The 25,232-nt window shown below is 46.2% G+C and overlaps 1 protein-coding gene across 2 annotated transcripts; it reads right to left on the bottom strand.

Moving 5' to 3' along the window:
- Positions 1-4,995: 4,995 nt before the first annotated feature.
- PPM1K (protein phosphatase, Mg2+/Mn2+ dependent 1K) lies at positions 4,996-23,860 on the bottom strand. Of its 2 annotated transcripts, none has more exons than XM_027725116.2 (7): positions 23,760-23,860; positions 20,230-20,758; positions 19,569-19,669; positions 12,013-12,178; positions 11,334-11,478; positions 10,152-10,286; positions 4,996-9,815 (listed from the first exon to the last, which is right to left on the bottom strand). In XM_027725116.2, the coding sequence occupies exons 2-7, from the start codon at positions 20,667-20,669 to the stop codon at positions 9,684-9,686; spliced, it is 1,119 nt and encodes a 372-aa protein (XP_027580917.1). In that variant the 5' UTR covers positions 20,670-20,758; positions 23,760-23,860; the 3' UTR covers positions 4,996-9,683. The 2 variants fall into 2 exon arrangements, with proteins under 2 accessions (XP_027580917.1, XP_039246993.1); XM_039391059.1 differs by lacking the exon at positions 23,760-23,860 and adding an exon at positions 21,181-21,308.
- Between the last annotated feature and the right edge of the window lie 1,372 nt (positions 23,861-25,232).

A 25,232-nucleotide genomic window follows, 5' to 3' on the forward strand; every position in this document is an offset into this window, starting at 1 on the left:
CTTTTCATAGGTTCAAGGCATTTCCACATTTTCAGTCTTTCCATACACTGAAAAAAATACTTTCTCTCTAACAGTTATGGGGAGTTACTGTGATTCTCAGCGTGGCTGCAGACGCTGACAGCTGCAGCCCAGCATTCTGCTGTCATGGAGCAGGTCATGGATGAACCCCACCGAAGCATTCTGAGCCAGGTAACCATGCTGACTGTGGGTTGTGGGGTCTGGCATCACCTCCCACTCTTTTTGGGGAGAGATACCCTTACTAACAGTAGCTCCAGGCTGGGCTGTGCAGCCTGATCATTTAGCATACAGAGTATTTCAACTTTATTTTCCCTGGGAAAAAATGATTTGACCACCTTCTTTGGCCTGTGCCATGTTAAAGCACTTAACATGGGCTTAACTTGGTGCAGCCTTTTGAATGACGCAGAGAACTTGCCGTCAGTGTCCCATCCTGCCTGCAGAGTGCATGGCAGTGCCTCCTCTCCACAGTTTGTCATGTGATGGAGGGCATGGCTCCGCTGTGGGAAGGTGATCCAGCCCCATGAGGTAGTTTTGCAGTCCTTGCCCTCTGCACCCCAATGTGGACCTCTGCACCTACTCCTCTCTGCCTCTGCCAGCCTGTGGCGTGTTCGAAACCTCCCTTCCACAGGCCTCTGGAGAGCCTGCCTTGGTGAAACAACAAAAAAATTGCCCTTTTTGTTTCCCGAACGGGTTGTGAAACCATAGACTGAGTGGCGTGGCCAAAGCATGGGAAGCACTGGCACCCCCAAGGCATGGTGGAGGGTGGAGGTGCCAGGAATAAGCATAGGGCAGGAACCACAGTCCTGATGGACATTTTGACTGGGAAAGTGCAGTCCCACCCCTGCCTTGTGGAGCACAGAATTCAGTGTCAACATTAAGATAGTGCAGCTTGGAGTCCCAGTTGCAAATCAGGTGTTGGGAGAGTTAATTTGGCTCCTTTGTGTCCAAACAAAAGGAAAGCCATAGCCTTTTGGGAGCTTCCTGCCCTAAACCTGGGTCTGGGAGAAGGTGCTCTGGGAATTTGTGACAACTCTAATGTTGATGTTGGAACTGTAAAATCCCAACAGGTGTCAGCTGGGCCAGCAGCCAGTTTTGGAGTGAAACAAGGCAGTGGGTGAGTGATGGGCAGCTCATGGTTAGTGCACCAGCCTTTAACTGGCTCTACCACAGCTCCCACCAGGCAGAAGCACTGCCCAGGCCAGACCTTCAATTTAGCAGGTAAAACCCAATTTGTGGCCAATTTGCTGTGACCAAATTGATTTTCATGACAGTTGCAATAACGCTGACAATTCAGAAAGGTGAGGTCTGGAGCTGCTTTTCTAAGCTCAAGTGTTCTGTGCTATAGAAAATGCATTTGTGTTTTTAAAGAATTACTGGCAGTGGGACACGTCTATCTCCACGTCAGGATGTGGATTTGATTCGCTGGTGAGGTCAGTGTGCCACACCATGCAGGGAGGATGGGGTATGCAAGAACAGAAGTGGGAGTGATGTGCTGGGAGCCAAATCCTGCCCTGTTCCTGAGGGAATTGAGTGACAGTGCATAGTGTGTGGCTGGCCCCAAAAAAGGGCAAGAAACAGGACCAAAACTTGAACGTGGCCACTGATGAACCTAAATACAATCATGCCTGCTCGAGAGTGTGCCACAGCCCCTGGCACGCTGCCCCAGCCGAGGGCCTCCATGCTGTGAGGTGGGCAGGCCAGCAGGAGATGTGACAAGTTTTTTTTGAAGTGGGAACAAATAGGGAAAGCTGTGAAGTCATGGAGGGGAATGACAAAAAAAAAAAAAAGTAACGCCCACGTTAAATAAGTAAAAGGTAAACCCAGGCTGCTGAGGGCCAGTGGTAGCCCAAATCCAGCTGGGCCTTTGGCTGATCCGCCAGCACCTCCTCCCAGTAGCAGGGGCAGCTCCCTCCCCAGTCCCAGTGCCACTGCAGCATCTGCAGCCTCTACCACCTGCTCTGCTCTGCTGGGCAGAACTGTGCGAGAGCAGAGACAACCTCTGGGCAAGAGTAAGTTTCTGCTGTAAATACTGAGGTATGGGGGATGTGTGTGGCAAGGCTCTTGCCCAACAGCAGTGAGGAAAGCTCTGTGCCATCAGCCACGACCCCCGCCCCGTGCAGGTGAGCTGCGAGGGGGTGGTGTTGACACAAGCTCCGGGAAGAGCTTCCAGCCCTTCCTAGGGGCCAGCTTCTACCGTGTGACAGCAAAGACTGCCGCTCTTAAGGCTTGGCTACTCTCCCCAGACCATCTTGATGAAGCTGGGTGGGGAACCACCATGGTGCTGCTGGAATCCAGCCACTCTCCTCTCCTGCAGACAAAGCAGCAGGTCACAGGGATGCTCGTTACAGGACAAATGCTCCGACTGCAGAGTAAGCTGGGATCCATTTCCCAACTGCTGTGGAAGGGCAGAGCTGCCCAGCGGGTTTCCCAATGATACCACCACAGGATATGTGCATGTATCTAAGAGCTGATCAGCTCCAAACTGAGCTGAGATGTGGATTGGCCACAAAGGATAACAAAAAAGACCCTGAGATTAGCTCAGTGAAAAAAAAGACTCACTTTGGTCCTGAAAGGGAGGGCTGGGGCTCAACTATAGGAAGCTGCTAAGACTTCAGTGAAGTCAAGGCTGCTTATTTCAAGGGAGAGAGCATAAAATAGGTTTGAGCCCAGCTGGAAAAATCTATACTAATTAAAAATACTAGTGATCTCAGGGCTACTTCTGCGGATAAGGTAAAAACCCTTGGCTCTTATTTTCTTAAAGTGCAACAGAAAAGTCTTGATTCACGCGGAAGCAAAAATACATTCTTTTCCTGAGAAGGCCCAATTTGTTTCTTTGTGCTGTGTCACAGGATGACATTGCTCACTGTGACAGCCGCCCAGGCAGACAAAAATAGCAAGTTAGAACATGTCGCCCTGATGCGGCAGAGCCCAGAGACAGAAGGTACTTTGCACTGGTTATCACTGGGAGAATGTCTTTGTAGGCAAAGCTTTGGTTGTCACATGCTTTTTATGGCAGGGACTGAGGCCGGGGGCTTAACAGGACGGTCATGACACAGCTTGAGAAGATGAAACTTTTCTGGTAGTTTGCAGTGCAGGGGAAATAGAAAAATCCATTTGTAGTGACACAACTCGTAGAAGCAAATTCTCTTTATTACAAGATCTTGTAAGCATTCCAGTACAGACTTATCTCCTCCGCTGTAGCTTTGAGTTGATGAAAATGAACAAATATTTTTAAAGAAAAAAGAAAAGGGAAAATGGACAGCTCTATAAAACATAGTAGCAGATGAAATTTGGACAATGATTACATCAAAGATAAACATCAAACCACAGGAATTACACACAGTCCTAAGGCAAACTATGCAATGAATGTATGCAATTGCACTTGAGTCTGTACAAAGTTATGACACACACCACTGCCCAAGCACTCGATGTCCTGGGTCCCGATGGATATCTCTGCATGCAGAGCAGCAGCTTCAGAACCAAGGAATACCCAGAGTGCTGCTGTACCATACATTCAGCTTGTTGGGTGAGTGACCAATGACCTAGCAGTGCCCAACTGACTGTTGTTCAAGAAAAAATCAAGTTTCACTGGTATCTGTTGTTTTGTGCTTCTCCCTTAGGTAGAAATCCCAATGCCTTTGACCACAGCACATCCACCTGCTGAGACAGAAAATGGGGCCTGATACCCTGATCCTGTCGAAGTCAGCAGAAATCCTGTGGTGAGTCTAAGCTCCTCATAATTTTTATTTCCCCCAAGTATGTAAAAAGCAGTGATATTGATTTTTGCTCCACACCCCAATTCTCAAGCACAAGCTGTGCTCCATCATTATTCTCCAGCCCTGAGCATTTTGGTCCAAAGGGACTGACTGCAATGAAGGCCCATATTAAATTAACTACTGGATCTCATCCCCATTTTAGTCTCTTGCACTGTGTTCAGCACCCAGAGAGATCAGATCTCCTAAATCAAGGCTCCAAATGACATTTTTGCGAGTTCCCTCTATAAAGCACAAACCCCTCCTTTCCAGGTGGCAGTGACTAAGCTGTTTTCTGAACACCTGCTGTTTCTGTTCAGCTGCTGTGTGAACACCAATCCTAGTTAGTCCTCCAGCAACGTGAGGTTCCCCCCTTGCCTTCCATATCCTTACAGTAAAAACGAGTACCCAGCTGGACAGCATTTTTTGCCTTTCTGCACCCACAACTCCCCCCCCTGCAGCGCCTGTACAGTGAGAGATTGCCCTGCTTCAGGGGGAGTGTTCAGGCAAAAGAATACTCTTATCAGATCCATTGGGCTTTGGAATCCATTCCCTAAAAGGCAGGGGAAAAGCAAACCCTTGTTACGGTCTGCTCAGTAGGTCACCCTTAAACTTTGATTCAGTCTGCAATAAAAAATATTCTTTTTGTTGAAATATCAGATGCATGAGAAAGACAGTGAGCTACAGAGCAAACAGTTTCCATTTCTTTTCATTCAAAGTGTGAGATCCTGCAATACCCTGGAATAATAAACCTCTCTGACAGGCAGCTGCTGTTGTGAGGACAATTTGCTCTTTGTCCTCAAGCTGAAAGGAGTTCTCTGCTGTGCAGGAGCATTTTGCTGGTCCCTGGAGTGTACAGCTGGTTGCTTGCAGAGCTGCTACAGGCAGCAGGAGGCTTAGTGACCAGATAGAAGAAAACCTAGAAGTGTGCACAGGGTCTGGCTGAGATGGAGCTCATTCCCCACAGCAGCCCCACGATGCTGGGCTGGGCATTGGTACCTACAAAGGGGGTACACAGTAGGTGACACACCAGTGTTTTGGCTGCTGCAGAGCGATGCTCCCACAGCATCAGCACTGTCTGTCCAACGTTCCCCCCTCACTCTGCTCTGCAAAAAAAGTTAGGAGGAGGGGGACAACAGCATTTGCTGTTACATTTGTCTTCTAGAGCAACCACAGTGCACTTAAAGCCCTACATCCCAGGAAGTGGCCAGACACTAAGACTAAATCTTTATTTAATCCACTTTATTAAAATACCTTTGGTCTTGGCCAATGTGGGTTTTTTTCCTTTTTATTTCCTCCCCCCACCCTATCCTGCTGAGAAGGGGACTGATAGAGCAGCTTGGTGGGCTCCTGATGTCCAGACAAGGTCAACTCTCCACGGTCCTTTTTGGCACCGATGTGAGGCACGAGACAAGGGCAGCTTTGTTTCCAGTGTGCTACAGCTACAGCAGTTACTAAGTGGGAAGCTCCTGTGTGAGTAGTCATGGAGTGTGTTGGCTGCACTGCTTACCTCTTTATTTTGCTGAACTTGGGAACACATTAGTACAAACAATGGCTCTGGGCTTTGTCCCTGGCATTGATGGCCTTGCTGTTCCGTGGGAGCTGTCTCATCTCCGTAAGAGGATGAGGGAATTCATCTCCCTCTCCCTACTTGGGACTGATGTGGATGACTGTGCAGGTTCCAGAGGTTCTTGTTCACGCCTACGTGAGCTGTGAACAGTACTAACCAACAGTGGTGGTGTGTTGTGGGTTGGTGGAATCCGGTGTCATCTTGGTGTAAGAGAAGGGTTTGGGTGAGGCAATACTGAAATGCGCCCTGAGGTGGCATTCCCTGGGTGGCAGGGTGTGGGGAAGGATTTGGGCAGGTTCCTAAGACAGATATCACCTCCCATAGCCTGGGACTTTGCACCTGAATAGGCAAGCAACCCTGGAAAACTGATGTGTCACCTGATGGAAGGGCGCCTGGCCTTACCCCAGTGAAAACCAGCAGCCCCTCACCCTGTACTGGGGCCTGGCCTGTGCCTATGGAGCCACAGTTCAGTGCTCTCAGGGGGCTGTGGTTGAGGCAGGACCCAAACAACAGCAGCAACTACAGGAATTGCCCCAGGAGTGCAAAAGAAACTGTGGTCAAGGAAAAAAGCAGGTCCGTATCATCAATTAGGAAGGAAGGAGGAAGAAGGGGAAAGGTTTGATCAAGATGCCGGTCCTCCAACAAATAAATTGGAGGAAGGAGTGAGTGAATTCAGACAAGAAGCAGAAACTACCCTGTCACTGACCCCATCGGAGCTTTGAGACATGTGGGAAGATTGCAGGACTCCAGGTGAGCAGATTGCTGCCTGGCTCATCCAATAGTTGGCTGGGATAACAGGACTGACAGTGAGCAACTGGAAAGTAAGGAAGCCCAACAGCTGGAATCCCTTCCTAGGAACTGGGGAATTGAGAGAGGAATTGGAAAAGAGGCAGCAATTTGCAGTCCCTGGAGATGGCTCTTCCCAAGTGTGAGGATGGTCTTGTGAGCTCCCCTGCAGAGGGGACTGACAGAGATGAAGGCATCCATTACCTGAGAGAATCAGCAGTGCTGGGAGCCATCTACAGTGATCTGCAGGAAGATGAGGTCTCCAAAGATCCAGAGGATGTCCTGTGCACACAGGCCATGTGGAGGACAGCGATTCGACGTGTCCCAGCATCGTAACAGCTTGGCAGCAATGGGCTGCCTGGGTACGGATACACCAGCTATGGAGACAGTGTCTTCTTGGGTCCAAAACTTTGAAGCTGATTTCTCTACCTCCTCATCCCTATGGGCCCCTTGGCTATCAGGGGTGCCCCAGTCCTCTCCTGCCCCAGGCACATACTGCATGGTGCACCCTGGCTCTTCCCACGTGACCAGGGGAGCATGAGGAAGTGGGATGGTAGTGAGCTGGGAGCCCGTGTATGTGACCTGAGAGGGAACAGAGCTGTTAAGGGGCCACCCAAAATAATGGACTGGTAAAGACAGGAGGGGAGATAATGCCCAGGAGTCCTTCCCAATCTAAGTGTTTCTGTGATTGTACAAAAGCAGTAATAGCAACCACCAATACATCTTTATCTAATCATCTATTTCACAGAATTTGCCTTATCCCTTTATAAAATTCAAAAGAAGTTATGGATGGACCCTCTTCTGAGAGGACAGCCACTCTATTAGGAGGAATAAAAGCCCCCAACTGCTTTTATTCTCTATGCAATCAGACAACCACACAGGGATAAAGCAAAGAAAAAAAAAAAAGCCCCAGAAATCTCCAGTGAGAAGGAAAACTCTCACTTCATGTTACATCTGGGTCAATGTTTAGAAGCTGTTTTAGCTGCCAGGTCACTCCTCAGAGCACCTGCTCCTCGTTTGCAGTGTTTTTCATTAGCAGTCTGCATTTAATACCACGTATTCAGCTTGGCAAGTACCCAGCACTGCTCATAAAAAAAATTAAACCTGTGTTTACTTGTCACGAACACCCCCAAGCCCTTGGTATCTCCTGTCTGGATAGATGGCTAGCTGCCCAAACTGAAAGGAGCAGCATTTAGAACAGGACAGTGTCTATGGAGCTTGTCCAAAGCCCTGCAGTGCCCCTCAAGTGGGTCCGACATTTGATAGCAAAGCCACCCCCACAACAACTCCCTCTCCAGAGACTGACTCCAACCCTTCCCTGTGCCTGGAGTAACTGCTGCTGGCTGTGGTTAACCCTTTGCTAGGAACTACCAGACTTGCTGTTTTAGCAGGACACTTTGGCAGGAGGAAGACTGTCAGGTGTTCCTGCTGCAGCACAAACCAGAGCAGCTCTCTGAACCTGTCAGGTGCAATGTCTCCTCAAGTGCTTGGGAGAGGCTGTGTTTTGCTATTTTTGCCACAAATGGGTTGTGGGAATTTTCAAACTTGCTGCAGACTGAGAACCTGCTCTTGCTGGTCCCAACTAAAAGTGCCGTCCCAGCCTCAGGTAAGCCAGGCTGAGCCCAGGGTCAGCAACCATTCTGACCCCAGGCAAACACCAAACCACAGCCCTGGGGAAAATCTGAGGACAAAGAAGGAATTATGATTGTACAGCAGTGGACTACTCATTACAGAGGCCTGGGCACCGTACAACAGAGATTTATACACACAGACTCACAAGCCCTCTGTGCTTATAACTGAATATATACATTATACACACCATGTAACACACCAAGTGATGGGACAAAACCAGCACACTCCAAACACCGAGTACCTAATGATGTCAGTACAACATGGTGCTCTGCTGGGTGCTGCAAGGTCTTCAACCAGAGGCAAGGAAAAATGTGTGGAATGACTGCCTATGTGACTAAGTAACCCTGGATTAAAAGGAAAGGGATAAAAGTAATGAAGATAAGTGCTTCACACTGTAAAATGAAGATCAGGGCAGGCACCTCAGAAATTTTTTTTGCAAGGTGACTTAGTATCTTTTGCCTCTTGATTTTACAATTGTGCAGATGGAAACATCTGTAGAATGAGAAATACTGCAGCAAGCCTGAAAAAAGACCAATTTTTCTCTGCCCATATTTCATTGCAACAGGGTGACCTGGAGGCCACAGGACCTGCACACCTGATGTGAAAAGAAGGAAGGAGGTGGTCTGAACAAGACAACAAGACATGCTGGGACAGATCTTCACCTGCTGCCAACATGCAGTCCATGTCACAGCAGCGAAATGAGCTGGCTCAGAGCTCTGGTCCCCCCATGCCTCGCTGGACACAGACTCCCCCCAACAAGAGAAGTGGAAACACTTCCTTCAAGTATAAAACTATCTTGTAGTGTCTGAATATCTGACACCTCCTAGAAACAATACCCAAAACTTACAAAAATTACCTTAAGTTACGCTCTCTCCTTTCTCTAGCCTGCTTGGGACATTTTACATCTCCCTATATACCATAAAGAGACAAGGGAGATCACAGCTTACTCAGACAACTTCAGCAGAGGGCACGAAAATCTTCATGTATTTATGAAGAAATAAACTGTCTTACACATCAAATCTTGAAGAGTAAACTCTTTGAAATTAGCTTATTTTCTTTATTTAAAAAAAAAAAAAAGAAAAATTCAAGTTGCTGAGAGTCTCTGGGTATCAAAACTGTGTGTCTTTTTCCCTCTTTTGTGCTCCTGTGAAGCACTGACACAGCAAAAAGAAGACAGTGCAGGAGACTGCTGCATGGTCCACAGAGACTGTACAGGCTTTGGACCCAATGGAGAAAGGTTCCCATCTGTCCAACAGCACGTGGCTCCAGCCTAGTCTGTCTCCTTGGAGCTAGAGGATCATGGATGATGGCGGTGAGAGCATAAAGCCCTGCAAAGCAGCACTGTCTCAGAAGTTGTACAGCTACACTGAATGCCACTGGCATCAGAACCTAAACACTTCTGAAACTTCTGCCTTATTTTTCACCCACTTCTCCTGAAGCACAGGGGAGTTTTGGGTGGCTGCAGCAGAGGAAGACAACAAGCCCTCTTTCTGTCTACCCAACAACATTGTGCGTTTGTTCCCCCACGTATTAACGTACAAGGGAGCCAGCATGTGGCTCAGACTTACAGAGCTGCCACGTCACTAAGGGTCCTGGGGAATACAGGTAGGTATGGAACAACTGTGCAACCCCTCCAGCAGCCTCAGGTGAAAGCCCAGAGCCTCGTCTATGTGAACAAAGTGATGTGCAGAGCTGCTGGGACTACAATCCCAAACGGCTGCCTCAGTGCCAACTGGAATAAAGGCAGGCAGCAGAACAGAGTCAGCCGTAAGCAACAACGGGGCGTTACGCACCAAGGGAGCAGTGGCACCTTCTAAACACTGGGAACAGAAGAGATGGACAAGACACTGAGTCAGCCTATGAACAGATGGATATGTTCTCCTTGTGTCCAGATGATGGCAGGGAAAGATGGCTGTGGCAGATCTTCAGGCCCACCTCCCGCTGGAAGCGAAGCTGCGGCTGAAGGAGAAGCTGACCTCGCCGTTCTTGTACTTGCCCCAAGCTCCAAAGGGCACTATGATAACTGTGCAGTTGTCTTCAGTGCCAAACTGCACTGCCTGAGAGGAGAAACACAGTGTCAGCCCTGATGCTCCACTCTGGTATGCTCCAGAATTTTCCACAGGATATGCCACCATCCAGAACCGTGGTGAGACGCCGGCCATTTCTGCCTTTGCCGATGATATGTTCAGCACCGGAACAAGCTGCAGTTACAGTGGACTGTGAGCTAAGCAAGTTAATTGAACTGATGCCTGGCAAGGAGGTGGCGAGACCCAGGGTAAGGAAAAAAGTCCAATTCACTTGGATGTATGGTTGTATGCTTGGTTTTTTTTTAAACCAAAACAAACCAAAAAAACCCAACAAGCACATGGTGCCCAGAGAAGCCCTGGCATTACCTGCTCAGTGACAACGTGGGCAGCTTCAGCAGGATCATGGCACTGGCTTATGGAGTCGCAGATCTCCTGGCTGTTCACTATGAAGTTAATCCCATCTGTGGTAAGGACCAGAAAGCTGTCGTCTGCGTGATGCAACTGCAATAAAGGCACACAGAATGCACAACAAAGGGGTGAGTGCTGCAAGGCAGATTAACTGCCTTCATGTTGTTACACTCTGTTGCAAAGCACTTTTTTCAGGGGTACTGCCTGCTCTCCTGCTTTCTGTGCAAGGACTAATTGGAACCCCAATTCTTGGCTAGCCAAAGGCTGCACCTTGAATCCTCAGGTACATCCATGGGTCACACAGACTATGTTCCCTGTACTGGAGGAGAGTGTCTTAAGGTGCTTCCAGTTCTAGGAAGCCAAAAGACCAGATCTATTACAAAAGACCAGATACGTTATCCAGTAAGCAAAATTCTTTCTGAAAGCCAGGATTTCAAGGGAGACATCATAGCACTGCAGTCACCTCCCTAAACCCCTCAGGCCTAGTGGGTGGCATTTTTATTAGGGCCAATTGAATGTAAGTTCCCGGGGCCCTGGGAGGTGCATTGGAAAAAAGTAACAAACAGAATGTGAGCTGAAAGGAGAGCCTTCCTGCCAAAGTGAAGGCAACTGTGCTGAATACCTTCTGGGTGGTTAATTTGTATTCCACACAACTACAGAGCTATGGTAAAATGTGTCCAGCTGCCCTTTCCTCCTCCCCCTTTCCTCTCAACTGTGCAAACCTTTACCTATTCTACTTTTTTTGATGGTGGCCCATCCATATCCCACCTGGTTCTCAGTGATGGTTCTATACCAGCGTTCACCTCAAAGTTATTCATTTGACCACAAGACCCAAACAGACTAATTATTTCAGTAATAGATATCATATGTTATCTTTCTTCCCTTATCATGTATTTTTCTGTGAGAAATGGGTTTTAGAAGTTGATCTGGTTGAATCTAGTACCAGATTCTTTTCTGTCCTTTTAGTGTTAATCTGAAACAACTTAATTAGAATTGCTCTCTGGTTACTTTAGTAAAAAACAACGTGGCCATCAGGCTTCACCTGGGCTCATGTCACGTGGGTGCTGCCACCTGCATCAAATACCTATGATGCCCCTTAGTCCGAATGTTGCTGTCCCTGCTAACCAGACCTTCTTTTACCTGAACCCTTTTTGTTTCTGGCTGGGCTATCACACCACTGCTTTTAAGATCCAAATCTCCTATGCTCCGCGTCATTGCAAGTCTACCATTCACGTGAGGTCGTCCCAGACTGTTCCAGGAAACGAAGCCACCGCACTTCTTAATCCTGTCCAGAGGCACAAAAGGAGAAGTGAACACGAGTTAGTGCTTCACACCATTACCGCCCTCTCTATCACAATTTCTGTCCCTAGCTACAATGGGGAATGAGGTATGGAGCGTCTAAGCTGGGAGACTGAGGGTTGGCTTTAGCTGTTAGAAGGTTCCATGGAAGGGATGTGTCTTGGTGGGATGAGTCCTGCCTGACCTGGGAATCACAGTGCATTTCTTCAGGTCTTGGTTCTAACTTGGCAGTCTTGGACAAGTCTGAACAACGTAGTCATGGCTCTGTACTGAATCTTAGTTATGCTGATCTTACTGCTGAGACAGTTTATGCTCGTGGAGGGCTTTCCACATCCACAGTCCTCTAAATGGAACCCAATGAGTTAACTGGAGCTGTGCTGTTTACTGCCAGCTCAGAGGTGGCCTCAGAGCACCATGTTCAACTCTCTACTTTCTTCCTGGCCCAACCCAGCAGCAGAACACAAGCCCATCCTGACTGGAGGCTGTGCTCTGGGAAGCCCCATCATCAGCCAGCAGGTACCTTTCCTTCTCCTCCTTTCTTTCTGGAGTATGGTCAATGGTGAGTTTCATGGCCTTTCCCTTTCGGCACAGCAGAGCACGACTGTCTCCCACACTTGCCACCACCAGCTCAATGCCATCCCGGAGCAGAGCCACTGTTGCAGTGGTCCCAGAGTTCAGCAGAGTTGCTATAAATGTCATATGAAAGAGAAGTTTTAGCACTGCCTCAAAGCGTGGAACTGTTTATAGCAGAAACAGTTTCAACTGGTAAAATGAAGACAACATGTGCTCTACATAACCAGTAAGTCATTGCTTCTAAGTTTAAACTAAATCTACACATTAAACAAAAAAAAAAAGAGCAAACATGCATGCATGTAGGACTGGGAAAGAGAGAGGAAGTGGAAAGGATAAGTATTTCTGTGCACCAACATGGCTCCTTGCAAACAGAGCAAGTGGAATAAAAGCACTGCAAGTTACATGGGCATCCTTTCAGCCTGTAGCAAACAGTTTTTTCTGTCCCACTAGCTCAGCTCGAGTTACATTGATATTGTCCTTATCCCTGGGCACAGTGACTGCACAGGTAGCTCACCACAAAGGTGATGGCTCTTCCCTTCTGATAGGTGGCGAAGCAGGCGATTGAGTAATAGTAATTGTAGCTCCATGTAGGTCACCAGAGGAAAAGCAACAGATCCCTCCTTTCCCAGTCTGTGGCACCTTCCCATTGCTGTCAGAGCTGTTACACTCCCTCTCTGCTTCTCCCAGCCTTGCCAAGGGAAGAAGGGTTCAGCCAACAGGCCACTGACCTTTTTCAGGGGGGAACGCTACTCCCTTCAGATCCTGCCAATTTGCTGGAGGTGAAAAGGTGAAGCTGGATTCTGGGATTCTGCCTTGCCTCGTGCCTGCAAACTGATGCAGTCAGGTGGCAGTGGCTGCCCAGACAACCTGCCCCAGGGCACTGCTGGGATCATTTACAGGGTGTAGACTGACTGCCTAGAGGGCAAAACAGAGCCCTGGGTGCTATGCTCCTTCTCCTACAGTGAGCTGAGCTGGCTGACTGCACTCAGGGACCTTGGATTAACTTGGGCAAGTAAATTTAAGGGCTTTTCATTTAGATTTCTACAACGCTCAGGAATTAATAGAAGTGCTTGAAAAGAAGAAATGTGAGTCTGCATATTTTAGAAAAGATCTGTAGTTTTATCTGCAGTGAAGAAAAAGCTTTCCTTTTTTTCTTTGCTTTTTTGAAAGGAGTAGTCCCATTTTACAGTTAGTACCTTCCCTTCCTGCAAATTCTGCAAAGGTAACCCAGCGAGAGTTGCCTGGAAAGCAGCTACTCCTGCTGACTTGAGCTATTACAGTAAAATGTCTGGCCAGGACAAGCTATTGCCTGGAAAACATTTGCATTCACAGCCAAATCCCCTTGAAAGGCCCTCTGTGGGTCACCTGCATTCTGGGCTTTTCCAGTTGTTCCAGTTTTTCAAAGCAAGCCAATTCGAGGTGAGTTTTGGGCTTACTTAGGAATGTAAATCCCCAGTTATATTCCTGTTTTCATGTCACTAACAGTTAAATATCTTTCTATCACTGCTTCTGCAGAGCTCAGCTACAACTGTCTGGCCCTGCAGGCCTGACTCCAGGGAATGGAGACAGATCTGAGACAGGACTGCATGTTTGATCCCAAGGAATGCCAGCCAGCCCCATCTCTAACCAGCTGCCAGCAAACAGCAACAGGAATGCAGCTGCTCTGGGGTCTTGACAACCTCTTTTCCCAACCCTATGAGGCCTCAACACCCCGTAAGTAAAACAGAGCTGGGAGTAAATTGAAGCGCACAAAGCCCTGAAAGGTGCATTGAGCCTTGTTGTGCAGTGAAATCAGCGAGTTGATGGATCAAAAGGAAAAACACCCTCACAAAACAGTGTTAACTAAGCTTGTGTTATTATTTAAAACAGGTATTATTACTGCAGCAGGGACTTGGTTTAGCTGTACACTGAACCAGCACGTCCATCGTGAACATTGGCCAAGTCAAACCGTGGACTATGTCACGGCTGCCATGCAGGCTGTGATATTCCAAACTAGACGCCGGCAGCTTTGGACTGCTCAGGCAAACACTGACATCTTGTTTCTAATTTGAAGCAAGGACTAGTCTGGTGCAGCCTCACTTTGAGGCACACTACGAAAGTGGGATGCTAACAAGTACCAGTGTGATTAGGAATTTAAGTGGAGCCAGTAAAATACCTGTTTTAGTCAACAGTTAAAAGAAGTGAAATAAAGAACCTACATAAAACTACCTTCTTTTTTTTTTTTTTACAGAAAATACATTTTCCTTAGACATTAAAATTAATGCAGAATTGCTGCTACTTTCCCATTTCATTCTGTGGTTTTGGGACTATGCTGAGAAACACAAGATATTTCTGTAAAAGTAAAGATCCGTAGCCTTTAATTCATAGAAGACTGAGAACATTTGGACATTTGGGTGAATCTGCATCTTTTGAGTGCAAACACCCAAAGAAAAGAGCTGCTATCACAAAATCAAGCGATGGTATTAAAGAACAAGTCAAGATGTTTTCCAGAATTGTGGTAATAATGGACATAGTGACTTGATAGTTTATTAGTTAAATAGCACTTCTAGAAAAACACAAATGCTGCTCATGATCTCTTCTTGGAACCAGTTCATGATCTGGGTAGGGATGCAAGAACATGGATACAGCATTATGTGATTTCTAGCACAACTCCAACCCACAGGAATGATGATGGGAAAACATTTCTAATGCTTTACGACAACTGCTGCTAGTTTATTTAACAATACAAAATATGTTGCATCAGCATATGTATTGGCTTTTAACAATTAAAGAGTTTATTTTGTTTTCCTAACAATATCACTATAAAACTAAGATCTTTCAATAGGTTCTTAACACTCACTGGACAACTTTTACTGCAAGTCATCTCAACTAATGTGACAAAGAGGATGTGGGAACCTTCCAGTAGTCCAGGAGCTGGACTCCTTCACCTGGGACAAAATTAAGCAGATCTCTCTTTCCACTGAAGCCCAGCACATGTCCAGGGCCTCCAGTTCTAGAGCTGCTGACCAGGTACAGTGTCTGCCACAAATAACACGCACACAGAGGCAAATAGGAAATTCACCCAGGGACTTTGTTCAAACAAAATAAACCTGCAACACTGGAGATGAAAGAGTAAGGGCTGCAGAACAGGGGAAGTATCACTCTCACGTTTGCCTGCACTGCCTGTGCAGGTCAGATGGGAAGCACTTCAGGCTTGCATGTGCACCTCTGGCCACAGATAAATCAGCCTCGGTGTTTCTGGGGAATTGCCACTGTTCTCACCCTCTTTCTATAACTGTGTGACAAAACCACTTTAAATTCAGCCAAAATAAAACCTACATTTTCCCCCCCCCGTGGAGATAAATAATCAACCAACAAATCAACCAAAGAATTTTATCAATGCTAGAGGGCCAGCTGCCTCATATATGGCAAGAGTGGCCACTTTGAAGAACATCTTTAGTACAGAATATGGCCAAATCTGTTTCCTCAATTTATTTATTTTTATATATATATATATATATAACACCAATATGGGGAGTCCAAGCTAGTACCAACTGAAATGGGGCCATCTTAAAGGCACTGAATTGTGAATTGTTCTGACCCATGGGAAATATGCAAAATTAACACCCCTTTAATATTGTAATTAGTAGCTTCTAACTTGATTAGGTTATAATCAGGGTCCTTGGATTAAAAGGCTTCCTTTGCAATGTTGATGGATTTAGGAGATACTTAAGTACAATTTCTGCAGCTCTCTCTTTTCCTCAGTGTTGCAGGTTAACATATGTAAAGAAATAAAAATCATTTTTTGAATGGCAACTTGAAAAAAAACAACGAACCCAAACCCCACTACTTTTAAAATTTAATTATTTTTAAATAACTTTTGCTGTTTGCTCAGCATAAAAATGTTCAAGAGGTGCCTTTCAAACATAGATACACCATTTAATACCTGGGCTATGTTTTAATAAGATGGCTATTCCAGAAGTGAGTGGTCACTGTGGTTAGAGCTGGATGCACTGACCGTGGAGGTCGATGGACAGACCACCTGTAGTTTTCTCTGAGCAGTGGCTCACAGTGAACAGGATCAGTAACAATACCTTGTGTGACTGCACTGAGCCGGGAGAGGGTTTATCTTACATTTCTCCAGGGAAATGCTCCAATTCCCTCAAGCACACAATTCACATTCTTATTTCAGTCCTTGCTGAGTAAAGCTATTCAGCCTTTACATTTTCAGTTTTTATGGCTGGTCAAATATATCCAAAAATTCTGCCCATCTGAGGCAGTTGTCCCATGGATAATGACATTGGTTGGATGTGAGCTTCCTTTGCTGTGCCCTATACCTAAGTTTAGCTGTGACTTGAAAGTGACTGGATATATTTAAATGCGTGGAAGGGAATGAAAATGCATTTTTTAAGAGATACCAACCACCAAGCTCCAGGGCTCAGGCGTATCTCCAAGCTGTTAATGATTAGACAGGATTTAGGCAGAGGACAGATTATTCCAGACATGCCTACAGCAAGTTTCTTATGCTTTTGTGTGAAGCAACAGGTACAGATCACTGTCAGAGTGACAGTCTCCAGCAGGCCAGCACAACCCTCCAACAGCACTAGTGAACTGCATGCCAAACACAGTAGCAAGCACCTTTTTTTTGATTACTGAAAGCTCACAGTAACTATTATGCTATGTATTTTCCATCTGTAATTTCCAGTAGTTTATAATTGTAAAGTGACCTACAAAGGGCCATGCTCTTGTAGACATAGCTAGGGGCTCCAACAAGGCACATCTCTAGTTCTGTTAAATTTGTGCCATTATGTAAGGTTTTTACCCCTTAAATAGAAAATACAAACAGTGCCTTAAACACGCAATCTTGGCTACAGGGGTTTGTCCCAGGACTTAGGTTCCTTCAAACACCCAGGTACACACCCAGGTCAAATTTGGCTGTGTGTTAGCAGACCTGGACATCCTCAACATGCACTGTTATTTATTTTTTTTTTTTTTTTGCAGATACAGTGAAAGGAACGAGCCCTGGAAGGGCCATTTACTGGAACAAGACTAAGCTATCATTCCCCACTTCATCAGCTGTGGCCAGGTTTCTAAAGGAGATCAGTCTTGAGGAGCATCCACCGTATCCCAGACACACCATTACACAACCAGCCACCATCTTCAAGATATTCTAGCAACTGTCTGGACTGTCACATCTAGAATAGCCACAATTAATCAGACATTTTGCTGGTAAACTGAATCAGTTTGGAATTAGGCTTCTAACAGACAAATGCCAAGCACTGAAATTTTATGTAACTTTCAAAACATGAGCAACAACAAAAATATCCACACAAAGCAGTCAAAACATGGTATTGAATTATTTTAGCAACAGATATGCAACAACTTTAATCCGTTCATAAATCCGTACCCTGTTACTCCATTCTTTGCCTTAGAGCTTGATTTTCAGCCAAGAGCACTGGGCACTTAGATCCCACAGGCTCCTTCAAGAGCTTGCAGGTGCTCAGCCTACCTGAGAAACACTGAGTGCCTGCCAGAGTGTGGCCCCTGTGGATGTCTGACAACACTTTTACCTTCTATTTTGCTCGACCTCAAGCTTTTTTAATTAAGAGGTCTTGTCCAGTATCCTGATAACCATTGCATAAGTTTGCTGGCATTAGGCAGCACCAGTTAGTTAAATGATATGAAAAAAAATCCTACAAGCAGTTCTAAAATGCTCAGCTTGCTGCACAACTTGTCTATGAAATATTGCTCTAATCCAGTTCTGTAAATCTCAGGTACAAAATATTCTAATTGGAAACCATTTTCAGAATAACAGAATAGTATATCAAACACAGTTCTTCACAGTATATCAAAAACAATCCTTCTCCTCAAGGAGCCACTCTGACACTTAACAGAGGTTACTGCAATGAGCCGAACCAAGAGCTGTCCTACTCACAGGGGAGCAGGGAGGGGGATGAATAGATCGTCATGTTAATGAAAATTTGAGGTTCTGATCCAGGAAAGCACATAAACTAGCATTCAAATGCTGTCTTGGATTTGGGCTTTTAAGAAAACATACTTGCAAGGAAGCTCTAGGATAAAAAGCACGTCTGCTCTACTGACGAGTCTCTCATGAGCTCAGTTAAAACTCACCCCATAGGTCAAAAGTGACTCTTGACTTTTTTACCACTGAAATACAATGGGAAAATGAAATTTATAGATTTAATACCTTTAAGGGCTGCATTTCAGGACTGAAGAATTTTTTCCTGATACCTTAGCCTGTACCAAGGAAGAGGAAAGGTATGTATCCCTCACAGTGCTGCAACAGTCAGGCTACCTGTCCTGCCAGGAAATAATTTGAGTCTACCTAGATTCATCTAGCAGTTAAAGTGCAGGAAACCATTCCATTACTTGATTGTAGTCATTCCCTGCTTAAGAAAAGCAGCTTGAGAATACAGTATCACTTCAGTCCTTAGAGGGCTTGTTGGTTTCCAGTCTTTCTTGGAAAGAAGACTTCTACAGTTTCCATTCTGGAACAACCTCAGTCATTTTTCCAGAGCCTGCACCAGCACTGGGACAGGTTTTTTGTTTGTTTGGGGTGGGGAAGGTGGGTTTGATGATTGGGGTCTTTTCATTGTTGTGGTTTGTTGGTGTTTTTTTTTTTTTTTAATTGGCCTTTTGTTTCTTGGGGTTTTTTTAAGATTGGCTAAACTGACTCTCAAAATTTTACTTATGGCCAAGAAAACTCCTGTGACAGAACTGGGACAGGCACCTCTATCTCCCTTCCCAAGTTACTCTCTGTAAGCTCCAGTTGCTGGAACTGGAACTTCAGATGTACTTAGTCTCTAGACACATACACAAGAACTTCATTAACAGCCAGGATTATGGAGTCTAAAAGGGCTGGTGCCAGCTTTACCACAGCCTTACCACAGCCAAACTTGTTTTCCTCTTCACTGCTTTTTTCCCTTTCACACTCAGCTACTCCTGTGATTCTGTTTATGCAGAAGCAATATCAATTGCATTAATTGTGGCTTATGTTCCTCCTCAGGTGCAGCAGCCAAGTTAGAAAGGGGAACTTTGACACTGCTGCTTTTAAACCATAGGAATAACAGCTTCAAAACAAACAAACAAACAAACATATAAAAACACCACTTCTCCCACACACAAAAAACCCAAACAAAACCAACCCCCCCTCCACGTTTCTTGCACAATAAAATTATGGTCCTTGCAAATCTAAATTGCTCTTTGCTACCTTGACAAACACTGTCCTTGACAGAATCACATTAAGAGAAATTCACTAACGATTATGCTAACGTTCAGATTCGTTACTCCCACAGTAAATTTGATTGAGACTTTCGGTAGCTATTTCATTTTAAGGAGGTAAACCATAATTGTTTCATTTGCAGTTAAGTGATCAGAGCTAAATCCTGTGTTAAGTAAAACTGTTTTCAAGCACTTTTCTGGACATTTTACTGCAATACTACTGAGCAAATAAGACATACTTTATTGTCCGCACCCATATGAGTAGAATATCTTTTTACCTACCATCAGCAGAGAGATTAGCATGCCTTTCATAGGCTTTGTTTATTTCTAGAAAAGCTTTGCTCAAAACATTCTCCAAGTTCTCCTCCTCAGCAAGAAATTCCCTGGAAACAAACAAGCAAACAAAAAACTAAACTTCTCTCCAAGAAATACACATTTTGATCAATCTGCTTCATACTCCTATCTCCTCCTTGCACACATTGAATAGTGCTGCATTTCAGTGAAAAGGTAACATGGTTTTACTAATGACCTGCACTGGAAGCATAATCTTGTAATTCTGCAAATATGTAAGTTCCTCTTCCAACATCCAGGAATGGGATAGAGAGAAAAGAGTGTAAGCAAACTGAGTGACCAGCAATCAGAGTGACCTTATGTGAAAACAGTCAATTCACACTCTCCCTGTGTTCCCAGTCATTTCCTGGATGGTGAGTACAATTGTGTTTTTCTCTTGTCTTTGTGGGCTTGCTCCATAGGGCAGGCACCACACAGAATAAGTAGTTCATAGCACGTCTGTTCCACCTGATGCTCCTGCTGTCCCGTTAGGACAGGTGGCTACATAATCTAGGAAGATTAACAAGGTAAAACCCTCCGATTCTCTCTCAGTCCTAAGGAAGGAATCTCTGCTGAAATTTATTTGACACACATTCCCTTGATGTGCACTTACTTAATATATTTTTCCATGTACTTATCACAGAAGTCAGCTGCTGCTGCCCCACCATGTCCATCGTATACTGCAAAGTACAGGATATCCTCCGTCAGCTGAGAATAATCGAACCGGTCTTCATTCTCCTTGCGCTTCCCGATGTGGCTCGCGCAGCCCACGTTGGTCAGGCTCACTTTAGGAATCGGCTTCCCATACTTTATGCTTGGTGGGAGGAGAATAGGCTCATCAATGCGATTGTCCCAGATGCCAAAGGTGTCCCATGTGGTCGGCCGCCCGCTCCCGTCCGGATCGAAGCGGGAAACATGGCGCTCAGAGCTGGAGACGTAGCAGGCGCCCGTTGGGCGTTTCTCGTCTTGCAAGAGGCGGGATGTGAGCACGGCTCTCCTTCTTACTTGATACCCTCCATTTCGTACCAAATTAATTAAAGTAGCTGTTGACATAACTTGTCTTCACAGAGATTCTCAGGAAAAAAAGATCAGGAGCAAAAGATACTGCAGCTGCTGGAATGTCTTGGAGAACAATGAGGAAACTGATCAGGAAACAAGAAGCGCGGGAAAGAGGAATTTTCAGTTACATCATTTAGGAAACAACGTCACCCTCAGAGCCTGCTAATCATGCCAAGCGCAGCTCTGCCTGGAAGCAAGTCCAGGGCGGTCTGCGTGACTCACTGACAAACTATCCTACACTCAGCAGCCCACATTTAACCCAAGTGCTGCAGGCAGAACAAGGTAAGGCATTCCTGCTGGCCACCTGCAAAATGACATCCCCAATTTTCAATGGTTAGGGTGGTTATGATGGAGCAAATGAGAGTGATAATGACTTTACTAAAATATCAGTATGTGAAAATATGAGATGTGGTTGTGACGGAGCAAATGAGAGTGATAATGACTTTACTAAAATATGAGTACTTGAAAATATGAGATAAGGTTGTGAAAAATGAGCTTATCATACATGCTTTCCAAACATCCGCACTGTGGCTCCCCGGGGAAAAGGGGGAAGAAATGTATTTGCTTAGATTTTAAAGCGGTTTTTCATCTGCACAGGATATTCAGTTCTGTCACGTTTCTGGAGGTCTTCAACAATACTTTTCAACACAAACCTGCAAAGTTAATTGCGATTTTTTTTGCGCTAAGAATGACCACTAAGAGTGTATCCTTGCACATCCATAATTGCACTCACAACCTTCCTCCTCAAACAAATCCCATGTAGCTATTTGCTGTTCTGTCTGGCCTGAACCCTGAAATGGATTCCTTTGGCTAACATAGGCAAGCAAGATCTTCTACTGGCTTCTCAGATCTCTTTTGCAGTCCAGATAAATTAAAACATTCCCCCCGGCTCAGCACAGACAAAACTTCACTAGTGATGACTCATCTAGTATGCTGAAAAATGTTCAAGATTGGCTTATTTGACCTTTTGTAGAGAAATAGCTAACTCAGTGAAACTCTGGGATGCAGTTTGTGGTAACTACATGTTGTTGCACCAGAGTAATTTGAACTGGACCATCAGATCACTGTAACTAATCATGCAAAATTTTAAGTGAGGGATTTCTAACTTAATTGCTTAAAGTTTGCTGAGAGCAAAATTATGAGTGAATAAAAATATCCAGGAACTAAAAATATCCAGGCTTATGGTGAATGCAAAAAAAAAAAAAAAAAGGCACCAGAGTAGTCTGACATAATCTAGCAGCAAAGAGCAACACGTGTACCCCAGAGACATTGTAATTCTGGGCTGGCATGCCTGGCTCTGGTACTTTCCCCAAGCCTGTCACAAGTGTATCTGTAGATCCCAAATATTTTTTTGATCTGTGTTTTTAAATAGCTACACAAAATCCGTGTGCTTGTAAAAAACATGCAGTTGAAGGTAACTTAGTAAGTGGTTGCTTTAGTAGAAAATGGCACTGACATAGCTTTTGGGAGGTATTCATTAAACTTGTTCACAGCTCAAAGCATGTTGCTTTAGATGCTCTTGGTTTACCTTTCATGCAATTTCTGCATGGAAAGAGGAAAGGTTTCTTTACTTAGCACTTAAAAGTTAACTCCTGATTTGATAAAAGGCTGAATGTTCTGGAAATCACTGTTGTTGCATCAGTTAAATGTGGAACCACTTGGAATTTTAAGATTTTCCATTTTACTGCAGGGTGATGGCAATATCACACCCTTATTTCAGTCTACTTACAGGTATTTAAAAACTGCTTTTTCTTTCCTGTTATCCTTGAATCGTAACAACAGCACGTTAACTTCCTTCTGTGAAACACAGCACGAGCAAATTGAAAGCCTGCCAATTAACAAAACCCACACTCGTTTTCACTTCTGTCAGTTTGAGAACATGAAATGCTACTTATATTTAGATTCCCCTGTATCCACAGCACGAATCAGAGGATCAGTCCAAATTCACAAGCTAATTAATGCATTTGTTCCCTATCAAATTCAACTCTCAGAAGGCCTCTTATTCCAGCCAAAAATAAATGCTGACGACAGTTTTGGTTTTCAAGCGTCTCTGCAAGTCAGGAGCAGGAACCTGCTCTTCAGTTTCTGTTATGTAAACAGTGTTGCTTTTAGCTGGACATACAACAGTCTGTGCTTTGCTAGCTGGTATGTCTGCAAACACGAACTGAGGTATTGAAAAGGGAGGGGGGCACTGCTGCTAAAGCCAAAGTGCAAGATAGACAGTTCTAGATGGAAATCTGCTTTGAGGCTCTCCATCTGATCTTGTTCACCTGTACGCATTTAACTCAGAGAAACAGTTCCTGCAGGCAGGAAGGGAAATAGAATGCTTAAGGCAGTGAGCGATTAAAACTGTAGTTCGACATGCGTGGTGCCCCTTTTTACAGGCTGGCTGCTGCTCGGCAGATGGAAATTTTCCAGGCTGCCAGAAGAAAAGGGGGGAAAAAAAGGAAGCCCGGAAGAAAGCGAAGGCATGCCTGCTGCCCCGGGGGATCCGACGTATGTGAAAAGGAATGTACAACTCCAAGTGCACTTGCCTCGCGTGCCTTCCAAACCCCACGGATGCAGGCAGGACCGAAGGGTACGTTAACTGTTATGTTAAGCTCGACTTAAAACAGAGGGTTGGTTTGCTGTTTTTTTTTGTTTTTTTTGTTTTTTTAAATCGGTGACAACCTAATCTCGCCCCCCCGGCCTCGACAGCGAACTGCACACATACAGCACCAATTTAAAGACGACTCCGCTGCAATATACTAATCACGAATGACTAGTTTACTAATCACAGAACCGGGTTTATTCTGTGCATCGTGACAAAAGCTGTGCGGCTCGTCGGGCAGCGCCGTTCAAGCCCCCGCTCCCTGCCATTCCCAGCCCCGCTCCCTGCCATTCCCAGCCCCTCTCCGTGCCGTGCCAGCCCCGGGGGAACAGCGGCGGCCCTGCCGCGGCCCTTCCCGCCCAGCAGCCGCAGGGAGAGGCTTCCGCGCCGCGGATCCCGCCCTGCTCCCCGCGGCGCCCTCCCCTCGCTCACCCCCAGCCCCGGCGCTGCCCCGGGGGCCGGCCGGGCCCGGCCCGGGGAGCGGCAGCTCTTACCTCCTCCCGCGCCCGGGCACCGGCGGCAGCGCCCCAGCGGTGCGAGAGCGGCGCCTCCCCGGCCGAGGCTGCGAGCGCTGCCCCGCTGCCGCCGCCGGCTGCGCCCCGGCCCCGCCCGCCCAACCGGCCCCGCCAATCGGCCCCAGCGGCGGCGGCCCCGGCGGCCGAGCCTCCTCCACCGCCCCCGCCCCGCCCCTCCAGCGGGGCTCCGGCCTCCCCCTCAGGCGGGAGAGGGGCTGCGGCGGGGGGAGGAGGCGCGAATGGCCTTGGCCGAGGCGGAGGCGTCGGGCTGGTGGCGGTGTGCCTGCGCAGCGCCCGGTCGCACAGAATCACGGAGTCAGTTAGGTTGGAAAAGACCTCTGAGATCAAGTCCAGATTATCACCTCACACCACCGTGTCAACCAGACCATGGCACCAAGTGCCACGTCCAGTCTTTCCCTAAACACCTCCGAGGGTGGTGACTCCACCACCTCCCTGGGCAGCCCATTCCAATGTCTCCTCACCCTTCCTGAGAAGAAATTCTTCCTAATGTCCAACCTAAACCTCCCCTGGCGCAGCTTAAGACCGTGTCCTCTCATCCTGGGAGAAGAGGCCGACCCCCACCTGGCTACGGCCTCCTTTAGCTGTCGGCAGGTGGAAGCTCCATTGCGGAGCATTGCCGAGCTGTGCCTGCAGCTGCTGCCCCTGGGCTGCTCAAGAGGCCTGGGGAAACAGCGGTGACGTCTTTACGGAAAAATACATCTATAGATTCAAAACACTCTTGCGTTGTGCTGCTCAGAGGTGGCCGCTTCTACGAGAAAAGCCCTGCTGCCTTCTTAAGTGACCCGTGTCCAAGTGGGAGCGTAAAGAGATCATTTACTTTGTGCTGTGCTCCTACTGACACAGTCTTTGACCTTTGACGCAATTTGGCAAATCAGATGGCTCTTATTACAAAAGCCTTTGAAACACGCTGTCCCTTCCATCCTGTACTGTCTGCTGGGGACCAGGGTACTTGAAAACAGACACCTGAAGAGAAAAAAGAGAGCCAGTGCAGTTTCCATAGGAGCTTAAGGAGCTGTCAAGTTTATCCCAGATATTTGTGAGGTAAGAAGGCTTTTGTTTTGTTGAAGCAAGGGTTTTGGTTTGTTTGTTTTTACTTCAAGAGCATTATCTCCTCTAACTTTTCTTTGTGATTACCATGACCGTGCAAAAAGCCCTTTAAGACATGATACTGGACAAATAGGTTTACAAACTGACAATTTCAGTTTCCCAACTAGGGACTTCACAAAGGCACCAATATTTCAGGAAACCAAGTTCTTTGGTTTCCTGACTATGGCTACAGATTCTTAAGAACTTGGACCTATGTATCTGTATTGAGTGCTGTTATTAGGTGGCAATCCTTAACCTGTCCAAGCTGCCACTAATATTAGCATCCACTGCAATGTCACCTTTGCTGTGTTCTGAAAGAAGCTTGATATCAGCTGTCTCGCTTCT

Source organism: Pipra filicauda, unplaced genomic scaffold (genome assembly GCF_003945595.2).
Source record: "Pipra filicauda isolate LSUMZ 115617 unplaced genomic scaffold, ASM394559v2 scaffold8_size5757611_pilon, whole genome shotgun sequence".
In the NCBI taxonomy this organism is placed as follows: Eukaryota; Metazoa; Chordata; class Aves; order Passeriformes; family Pipridae; genus Pipra; species Pipra filicauda.